This window comes from Necator americanus, chromosome V, assembly GCF_031761385.1.
Source record: "Necator americanus strain Aroian chromosome V, whole genome shotgun sequence".
Classification (NCBI taxonomy): domain Eukaryota; kingdom Metazoa; phylum Nematoda; class Chromadorea; order Rhabditida; family Ancylostomatidae; genus Necator; species Necator americanus.
Genome location: NC_087375.1, coordinates 5,331,836 through 5,342,679, shown reverse-complemented (window position 1 = coordinate 5,342,679; position 10,844 = coordinate 5,331,836). Strand labels below are relative to the sequence as shown.

At 41.5% G+C, this 10,844-nt stretch overlaps 3 protein-coding genes across 4 annotated transcripts; 1 reads left to right on the top strand and 2 right to left on the bottom strand.

Annotated features, from left to right (window-relative positions):
• Positions 1-2,126: 2,126 nt before the first annotated feature.
• RB195_012977 (uncharacterized protein) lies at positions 2,127-2,534 on the bottom strand (the record flags this gene model as incomplete). Its single annotated transcript, XM_064202597.1, has 1 exon — positions 2,127-2,534. One exon carries the CDS (start codon positions 2,532-2,534, stop codon positions 2,127-2,129), a length of 408 nt encoding a protein of 135 aa, XP_064058478.1.
• A 412-nt stretch (positions 2,535-2,946) lies between these two features.
• On the top strand, positions 2,947-3,341 carry RB195_012976 (uncharacterized protein; the record flags this gene model as incomplete). The annotated part of the gene is made up of 3 exons (XM_064202596.1): positions 2,947-3,012; positions 3,074-3,204; positions 3,326-3,341. 3 exons carry the CDS (start codon positions 2,947-2,949, stop codon positions 3,339-3,341), a joined length of 213 nt encoding a protein of 70 aa, XP_064058477.1.
• Positions 3,342-3,867: 526 nt separating this feature from the next.
• Positions 3,868-7,660, bottom strand: RB195_012975 (uncharacterized protein; the record flags this gene model as incomplete). 2 transcript variants are annotated; one of them, XM_064202595.1, is made up of 8 exons in its annotated part: positions 3,868-3,955; positions 4,255-4,396; positions 5,446-5,575; positions 5,649-5,762; positions 6,791-6,901; positions 7,402-7,459; positions 7,515-7,539; positions 7,648-7,660. In XM_064202595.1, 8 exons carry the CDS (start codon positions 7,658-7,660, stop codon positions 3,868-3,870), a joined length of 681 nt encoding a protein of 226 aa, XP_064058475.1. The 2 variants fall into 2 exon arrangements, with proteins under 2 accessions (XP_064058475.1, XP_064058476.1); XM_064202594.1 differs by lacking the exon at positions 7,648-7,660 and having other exon boundaries at positions 7,402-7,524.
• Between the last annotated feature and the right edge of the window lie 3,184 nt (positions 7,661-10,844).

The window sequence follows — 10,844 nt, the reverse complement described above, 5'->3', positions numbered from 1 at the left end:
CATAATTTGCTGCCTATATTCTCCTTTACATTGTATAATTTCTATTCATTCTTATAGCTTCTGAATATCGGGTACGAAAAGAAAAGGATTTCACTTAAACACTCAGGGTTGTGTTATCATCTCGTCATCAAATTGTGATACTCAGATTCGATGCGATCTCAACTCTCACTGTCTCATGCAAATCGATTATAAATGTAAATATATGTATGCAGATTATGTAATGAAGAATTTTGCGTATGTTCTTGTCGATCCAAGCAAATTGCTCAAAAAATCACTAAAAATAACTGTTTCCCTCAAAGTAGCGGTCGTATTCAAATCGCCGGTGCTACACCAGTGTATCATTCCTTGATGCGGCCAGATGTCCTTGGCGTACCGCCGCTACCCGGTGATGCATGGTGCGTGTATCATAGGCCATATATACCGCAGAACCAATTTTTCGCTTCAAAAAAAAGTGATCGCTTTCAAATTAGCACCCGATGATACACCGGTGCCGCATCGAGTGATCACCTCCGGTCACCATCTCTGAAGAATAAAAAAAAGGACAAAGTCACTGGCGTACCAATCAACTTGGGATGCGCTAACTCGTTTCACTGCAATTCGTAATCGTTGATTTTTTTTCTGGAACCCGTGTTGTAGTCAGTGTTTTTATCCTACCAGACAAGTCTGGTACCGATTTATCCAACTCGGAGTGATGAAAGGCTTGGTTTGCACTAGGACGGTTCCGAACCATCGTCCGTGCGGCTACAGCAGACCTCTCGCCGACTGCGCCACACCCGCCACCTGTGACTAAAAGAGGACAGAAAATAGAATGAGTCGGTGATGCGCGCAGATGTATCACTAGGTGCTGCAGCAGTACGTCGCCGGTCAATGATGCACCGGTGCATCATCGACCCGGTTAGGCATCGGTGCATAACCGGTGACAACGACACACCGATGTATCACCAGTACGTGATGAACCGACGTATCACAATGCTCCATCGGAGCGATCAGATCAAAATATCACCTTTCTATCTGCTCGATTCAACAGTGTTATTCGAAAAATTGCGTAACGTTATGTCGTTACCGGCTCACCCGTAGTCTGCGATTAAAAACTGCGATCGGCCGCTGATGAATAGGCAGTTTCTATAAGTTTCTTTCGGATTTTTTTTTTGAATCATAACGCAAACAACTCAACTGTCAACTCAATCAAACTTGGTTAAGTTGTCCAAATTTTGCAAAAAAAGTGTTCTTGTCAAGCATACTACTATACAACATGCCGCGTTTCGCTGAAATTCCGGATATTGTCAACCTGAGGGTACTAGGGTTGCTCGGTGTCCCATAGGCACTGCAAATCTTGCAGGATATGAGAGATGAGTGGGTGTCGTGAAAATCTCTTAGTTATCTCTTCTGGGAAGATTTTGTATCAATAAAGAGTGGACAGGGTAGGAAATACCCTGCCCGCTCCTTATTGATGCAAAGTCTATAGAGATCAAAAATGGGGATCGAAAATGTCTTGGAGAGCAATGTGTGCCAATCATTCAAAGGACTATGTACCATTTATCGCCTTCCAATCTCTTACAATCTTCTAGGATATTCTAATGAATCATATATTTGGGAAATGGGTAAACGGATCCTCGTACGGCCGTGTATGGAATGAGCCAAAATTTTAGGTACTCGTGGAAATTTCTTACTGTAGTACTGAGACGAGCGCCACTGCGGTTAAGGCAGTAGACTCATAGCAGTGTTTAGTGATAGTAGTCGGATTTTCAGTACCTCACAATTGCGTTCTAGTGAACACTTCCAGAGTATAGACCGTGTACAAGGTCCGGGGACTCTGGGGATTTTGTCCTATATCGTTCCGGTGAGTGGTAGGTGGTTCAGTGAATCTTTATTGCCACAAACGACAGCACAGTAGCAACGAAGGCGAAGTTCTGTTAATACATATCAAGCAAGAGCTAGTACAATCGGGCTACGCCCACAACTACTTGGGTTACAGTGAGGTCACGATAAGTCTGAAGCTGAAATGGAAATAGCTTCGTTGATCAATTGCATGGTGCGTAAGAGCTCCCCGCGACGCTGCCCGCAGCCCTCACAGTCGCACGGGCGGCCCATTCCGTAGACTCTGCGGTCCGTTGGTTATCGAACGTTCACCGTGAAAAAGACGGCGGGTCATTCCGCCACTGAAAAGGCGGCAGAATGGCGAGACGAGAAAGGCCGCCATCAACACGTACCTTCAATGAGTCAACGAAAGCGGCGGGCGATTCGGACAGCAAGCAAGCAAAGGATGCGTTATGGCTCATTTTCCGCTCGCCCGAAATGCCGTCGACGACTCTCCGCGGCTGAGAACTCTGCGGGCAGCCAGCGGTGATCCGCCGTTCCGTACCTGGTTTCGGAGTACTTTCGGAGCTAGGCTTCCTCACATTACAGTAGCTGGTCGTTTGGATGGTGATCTCTTGTTTAGGGATCACGCTGCTACCCTCAGAAACCAGACAATATTGATTTATTGCTCTGGCGACTTCTTTCTCATTTTTTTCTTTAAGTGTTCGTGGTGGCATGTACTGCCCATACTTTCCACTGCTTCTTCTTGCTTCGGCCCCTTTTCTTTCCTGTTCTACCGGCTACACCTGCCCCTATGACACCACCACCATCTTTCGGCTCCTAATTCTTTTTTGTTCCCATTTTCATCATCTTCACCCTTCACCAGCCCGCCTCCAGTGACGACTGCTCACCCCTCTGCTTCAAAGCCAGTCACCATGGCGCTATGACAGCCGCTCAAATTCTTTCTTCTAGGTAGGGCCTGTCTTTCTCTTTTTGTTGCTCCCGGTGGTACCACCTTTCTCTTTCACGCTCCGCTTCCTCTTCCTGCACAGGTCTGGCCGCATTATCGACGGCATGGGGGTCCCAAGAGTTGATCGCCCGGCCTAAGCCACTACCATTTCCTTGGGGTAGGAACAGTTCCTTTGGTTAATGGAAAGAAAGAAGAAGATTACATTACCATTACGAAAAATCGAGCATAGATCTTATATCTTCAGGGTGGATATGTTCTGTGCCGCAATGACATACGCAACCTTTACGTATTTGTTGTTTCCTTCAGGGATATTCTGCTGTTTTGTTTGTCACCTCATTTCCTTCGCCGCACGGTCGATTCGCACCTCCGTCCTCGCCGGTGGTGGTTGTGTGTGACTTCGTCCTACTTTACTTCATCGGCATTATTCTGAATATTGTGTAGGCTATTCTGATATTTGTTGACCATGAACCACTCCTTGCGATTCTAGGACTATGATTCTGGGATTATGTTTCAGTCAAGGGGGAACAAACACTATGAATCAAATCCAACTCTTTTCAGGAATATCTGCGAATGAAATGTAGCGAATTACAGCGCAATGGATTTGCTTTCCGTCACTGACATTGTGCTAAACAGTTCAATTTCCCCGTCGTCATGAGCGCTGTTGAACCAGGGCGCAGCTTCCATGGTTTCTTTTCATGCAGATGAATATGTCATGGTATTTATAACTGTTAAACAAATATTTCTTCCACTTTGGAACTTTCTCAACAGTTTGTAGGGATTCTTCTCTCTCTACTTATTCCAGTTCAGATTCGTCACGATCTCAATTCACTGTCCAATTTATCACCCCATGTAAACAATTCATATACTAAAAGAAAATAAGTCTTTATCTAAAAATAAAACTATAGAAACATCATGCAATTAATGCAGGAAAAAGCCATTCCCAGCAATAGAATCTCAGTATAAATATGAGCAAGTACATAGCATATCAAGAGTCTGGTCACCTGGTTTTTTTTTTTACAAAGCTAGCACAAACAAAATGTACAACACATTATTAGGCAGCTAAAATCACAAAAATAATGCGCACTGCTGCTAACCACAATTCATACATATGATGCCTTCCTTGCTACAGCAGTAGGTGAAGAGAAATAAAGTTTTAAGCGAAATGCGTCACCACCGTTCAAATAGTACCTGTAAATCAAATGCTAGTGCATACAATTAATTTTAAGCAAAACCATCAGACCAATAATCTTCAGGTGAAACAACTTCAACTATGTGTTTATCTTATCTTCAAATCTTGGAAAGAAAAGAAAAGAGATAGAAAAACATTGTTTTCTTCAACGAAGAAGTTGTTTTCCTTTATCTTTCATAGTTTAGCATCATCTTTTGGGAAACATAGTACCAAAGTATACAGCATACCGCGACAGTGTAAAAAAATACCATAAATTTGTAGTGCAAATAATTATATAAAATCTAAACTCTCTTCATACCTCACTAGACGCTTCTCGCGAATAAATCCCAAATTATTGTAAAGTCGTTGAGCATTCACATTGGAAACTTCAGTTTCCAGAACCACTTCATCACATCCTTGCTCCTCCATTCGTTCTATTGCCCGACGCACTAATCTTGTTCCTAAAACAAAAAGAATATCTATAGTGTTAATTTACACAAACTACCTACCAAACATATATGTGTTTCGGAGATATTTGCGGCCTCTTCAATAAACTGAAACTATTTTTCGGGTTATAAAAAGTAAATGTATAGCAGGGAAGAAAATAGTGGAAATTGCCATTGTGCATACTAGAAAAATGCTTCTCACCCCAAATAATGTAAAAAGGCGAAGAATTTGCGTGAAGATGAAGTTAATCTCAACTGTGAACTCCTACCATCGAGCCAAGTACAATTTCGACTCAAAATTCATAACCGATATCTTGTGGAGACGAATAAAGAAGAAAAGCAGCAAACTGGTTACGAGAAATCTATTGAAATGTCATTGAGACATGCTATTAGTATAGAAAAACACAGAAAAACCGCAAAGAATTTAAAGGCATCACTCCACGATTCTGAGTTGGTACGGATCTCAGGTGGAGTATTCATATACGGTATATAAAAATTATGGAGAAGGGGGTGACTCCGTCCATTTCTTCCTAATTGCAGTAAAAAATCGCCCGGAAGATACGGCTTCGGGCGTTCTGGCGCACTATTTTCTACAAGGAGTTCGACTGGAGCGCGCCAGCCTTGTGCGGCGCCGAATCTTGTGGACCGCTTTTTTACGGCAATTAGAAAGAAATGGACGGATACACCCTCCTCTCCATAATTTGCTATCCCTTATAAGAATACACCTGAAATCTGCACCTCAGATTCGTGGGGTGATGCCTTTAGCCACTGCACATGCAGTTACATATTCTACGAATATTAGGGTTATTTATGATAATGAAAAACAGAATAATATCTAAGTGATGCTAAGATAACCATAAGAGAAAATAACCATATAGAAGAAAATGGACGAAAACTATGTTTTGATCTTAGCGTGAGCTCACAAAACCCACCTTGCAGCTGGTCACTCTACAACTCCGCGCGTTTCTAATAAAATAAGAATTAAGAAAACTGATATTCCCCTCAGTCTGAATCCATTTGACCACAGGATTTATAAAGGTAAAGATGTAGGAGGAGACACCTACCGAGTCCAAGTCTCCTACATGATTCGTCAATTGCTAACATTGCCAGATATCCTTTCCGACGACCTTCAGCATTTCTATCCAGCTTGCAAACAACTGCACCAACGTACGTTTTTGAAACAGTATCATACGCCTTAAGAATTTATGTTCTAATAAATTTTAAAAAATCAAAGATTCTGTTATAAGAAGAGATAGAAAACTCTTACCAAAAGACATAACTCAGGCCAGTTATGTATGAAGTATCTGTATGTATAGATCGAATATGGCTCACTCAGATCTTTAGTTATTAACCGCATGATGTCTCCAATTTGTGTTTCATCCTAAAATGCCAAGGGTATCAAATTCAAATATGAGAGTGATACAAACAAAATACCAAGACAAAACCACAACAATTGCAAAATAACAAAACAAATGAAAGAATGGGGTAGGAGCAGTTCTTAATTTAAAAAAAAATGAATGTATGATCTTGAAGAAAATGTTTTGAAAACTCCTAAGCGCTAAGGGTAGTAGCATTACTACTTAAACATAGAGAAATAAGGGGTAAAGCTCAGATCCATTATGAAATAAGCTCTCAATGAGCTCATAACCATTACCACTTACTTCCCATACATTTCATTCTTTCAAATGTTTTAAATGTCGTCTCAGAACCCTCAGAAAACATTAGCAACCAATCACATAATGAAAATTAATTGTTTAAGCAGTTAAGAAATGTCACTTTGAAAGAAATAGACAACAACGTCATCGGTTCTGATTAAAATCGTATATGAGGAGGAAAGTTGAGCTTTTCGTCGAGTATATGATCACTGTATATTAATTTCTTGCGAAACGTGATAGATATGAAACAGGTCACTCATAACTGCTTTTTTGTATTGAAGTACACAAAAAAAAGAATCACCTCAGGAAATCTCGTAATCCTCCTCTTAGCTGCTGGTCAAATATCCCAAAAAGAAATACTTTCGATTTTGACCAATACAGTAGTCGCAGTGAAAGAAAGGAGGAAGAAAGCAACAACAAAAGTACAACAGTATTAGTGTATTAATATATGTATATATATTTTTGGAGAGAAATGGAAAGGATAATTACCGTACCATCACTATCCCTTACTATTATTTTCACGGAGTATGCTTCAGAAAACCTCGAAAACCTGACCTTCACTATATTTTTCTCATATAAGAGTTCGAGGTAGCTTTAGATGGACGTCTGAATGCTACGACATTCGGTTAACGTTATTGGTTGAGTTATTTGTTCGCTAGGATAACTTTTCCCTTTCATTTAAGAATTAATATATTACTAGTTACTCTACTGTTTTCTCTAATCTTTATATTTCTATTGTATATATTGTATTCACCTTGTAATCCACAACTTTAATCGTTTGTGATCGTTCATTCCCAACCAGATCATCTTGACTGAACATGTGCTGATCCCGTGGCCATGGACTGGTCACGTGCGAAGACGGAGACTAAAACAAAAGCAATTGAGACCACTTATCTGCTGGTTCAATACACTCATCGAAATTAGGAATAATGTTCAAAAATCAATATCGGATAGATGTTAAATGTAAAAAGTGAGCAAGTTAAAAGTAAAGAATTTAAAGACATCACCCCACGAATCTGAGGAGGTGCAGATTTCAGGTGGAGTACTCTTATAAGGGATAGTAGATTATAGAGAGGAGGGTGATTCCGTCCATTTCTTCCTAATTGCCGTAAAAAAGGCCCGGAAGATGCGGCGCCGCACAAGGCTGGCGCGCTCCAGTTGAACTCCCTGTAGAAAATAGTGCGCCAGAACGCCGGAAGCCGTATCTTTCGGGCCGTTTTTACGGCAATTAGGAGGAAATGGACGGAATCACCCTCCTCTCCATAATCTACTATCCCTTATAAGAATACTCCACCTAAAATCCATGCCACCTCAGATTCGTGGAGTGATGCCTTTAAGCAAGTCAAAAACAGATAGCAAACAAACCTCCTCGTTTGAATTACATGTTTCCAGATTCACATCCCCCGAAACAATCTTCAAACACCTTTTCAACGTTCCAATTGTAGAGTCCAAACTACAATGATCGTCTCGTCCTGAACCCACAGCCATAATCACCGGCAAAACCTAGAACGAGAAGAGAACCATGGAAGTCGGGGAACTTGCGATCGTACGAAGAAAAAACCATAGAACATTGAACACATAGCTTATTTTCGAAATGTACAAAACACTTACCGGAAGAACTCATCAAAACAACAACGAATAAAACACCACACTAATTTGCTGTAGGTGCCCAAAGAGATTTGAAAAAGTTACGACTGAGAAAGTGGGTTTGTGTATTTACGGGATATGCTGATATACAGTAGGAGATATATGTTTGCTGTTACCAAACGACAGTTATATTCTCAATCTTTCCGTCGTTAGTTGTGGTATTTCAATTTTTAGTTTATTTGAGAACATGGAAACCATATGAGTAAGTGTGCTTTTGTCGCAATAGCGGTGTGGAGTGTGATAGTTGGATATTTAAGCGTATCATGGAATGATGACATTACTAACAGGTTTCATCGCATCGCATTAACATTCTACCATAAACAACGATGACAATGAAACATATTCCAATGGTATTTATTTTTCGATGCACTACACTCCGGAGTTGTTCATTGTCTCCTTGCTGAAGAAATCCTTTAAAGATAGTAGTTCATTACTGAGACTTGAGTCAAAGAGTCGTCTTGAAATCACTTGAAATTCCTTTGCTGTGGGACCTTTATTTAAAAATTAACGCACGACCAATCATACCAGCACACACCAAGACACGGATCATATGTAAGAAACTACAACTGAGCATTTATGAATTGTTTCATTCGAATTACACGAAGATTCTGGGTTTTCTTTTCCATGTTTACTTCAGTTATCATGGTTCAAAGATCTAGGTGACGAAAAAAAATACTTGCTAAAAAGAAACTAGGATGGACCTGCTATCCCTAACAACAAATAAATCAATAACTGTCGGAAACATAGAAAGAAGGAAGCTATAAAGTTTCTCCATTACATATAGGAAGTTATATAACCAGTTATACGAAGTCATGCAGTCTCTGTAGATCGATATCTCCTAAATTCACATTTCATTTCACATTAAGATTTTTGAAGGCAATTTTTTTTCTCTAGAGAGAATCCCTTTCTAAGGAAGAATGCATGGATCTATGCAGAATAATATAGAGGAACAGTAACTGTGGGTCACATCACGATAAAAAGACAGAACCAGATCCTTCGTTTTGTGATCGAGAACGAATTCTAAGGGATTTTATTGGAATTCTACATTATTACAAAGTAAAACGCTATTCAAAAGTGGTGCGTTCGATGACTATAGACTTAATATCATTGACACAGGATAAGATTTTCCTTTCATAAGTTCAACAGAGCGCATCGATCTGACCGTTCTAGGTTAGATGCACTGATTGGCTCTTATCAACGATAATGGCGCACTTTGTCCGACATCCTATCTCTCGTTCCAATGCGGTTCAACATACATACATTAATGATCACTCCATTTACGTAAATAGCCCTTAATATCGTAGAGAAGTACTTCACCAGAGACGTATCCTCATCCATCAATCATTCGTCAGGCGATTTCGGCTTCTTTAAAGGCAGCCAACAATGAATCTGACGTGGTATGGATTTCTCATGGAAAGCTTCTGTACGGTTGCGTAGATTGCGGAAAATCACGTGGTTCCGCTCATTTCTCAGTGATCGTCGTAAGAAACGGCGTGGCAATCGCTTTAATTTCTACGAGGTGCGTTAGAACGCGCCTCCACGTACACGTTCCCTTCCCCTCAGCACTCTATTCATTAATTTAATTTGAAGAGGCTGCTGAGGAAACCTTATTCTTATTATTAATCCTTGAAGGGTCGCTCATTGATGCGGCGCATCCACAAGGGTGGTGCGTTGCAATGCAAGCCGTCGTAAAAAAAAAAACGGCGGCTCCCATTCCGTTTTTTACAGCGACTACGGAGAGATGAGCGGAAACACCTGGTTTTCTGTAATCTACGACCCTGCATAGAAGGTTTGGGAAATCCATACCACGTCAGGTTCGTGGTAATGTGGGTTCGTTTAACATGAATAGGCTGCTGAGGAAACCTTATTATTCCTTGAAGGGTCGCTCATTGATGCGGCGCATCCACAAGGATGGAGCTTTAATATACTTTTAACACGAGGAAATACGCAATGTAGTACATAGATGCAATGATTGAGAATAGTAGCTACACCGTTGCACAGGCTGCAATACACTGGTAAGCCATCGTCCGTGTTGCTTCCTCGGATGGCGATATACCAGAGGCTGACCCAACGTGATACATTTCAAATTTAGGTCCCACCACCTTGATACACTTCACACATCCAATGACGTCCCACAGGCTGTGATACATTGGTGATCCACGGGATGTGGTATACCGGGATCCCATATGCTGGGGTACATTTGTATCACATGGACTGATCGCCAGTGACTCACCAGCGCTGAGACGCCGATATTTCCTCGGTTGGTGATACAGTATGGTCTCCCCTAGACATACATGGGCTGCACCTGTCGCAACACTCGGGGGTGACTTACTGGCTGTGATACACCGGCATGCCACAGGCCATCACACCATTGACTTACGGACAGTGACGCGCGTGGATCCTATCGGATGCCGTTCAGTTGGGACTCGCCGACTGTGATACGGCGGCACCTTTTAACCGTAATACACTTGGGTCCCACTGTGTTGCGACTCGATTTTCCCTCATCACGGAAAGAATGCTCAAGAGCCCCAGAGCCAAATGCGCGCGCTCACACCAGAAAGCTGGCACATTGGCTGTCTTCTCCCGCGAAGCTCCGCCCACTCGAGCTCAGGCATTATAAAGGACCGGTATAAAGGTTTCATCAGCCTCTATCTGTTTTCATTTCTTTTGATTTCGTAATACAGTTGGCCCTGTTACACCGGTATATTACTTTGCCTTTGTAGTCGCTTGTGTGCATGCAGTGGTATTGCGTTCTGTGTCGTGGATTAATGTAAATATTGCGCACGTGCTCGATACGTGCTGAGAAAGCACATTAGTATGGGAAAGAAAGTAGAAGTGGGACACAAAGAAATAAGGAGAGCCACGTCGTTGCTGTAAAGTCTTGGTGGCACGCTGCCCGAGCTAGATGGCATGACTCGGCTATAGTTCGCTGTCCTCCTTCAAGAAGTCCCTTATGAGCTCTACTTCACGACGCGATAATGTGGCGCGTAACAATGAAGAAGTTAGTAAGCAACAATGATTAGTCGTTATTGGGCAGTAGAAGAAATCTTCCTAGCTGACAAGCATTGAACGCCGAATCGCGATACGCTGACCATGAAGTTTCCAAATTATCATGGAAAATTACTCAATCTTGAACTCAATCTTCTTGTGCAAATCTTTTT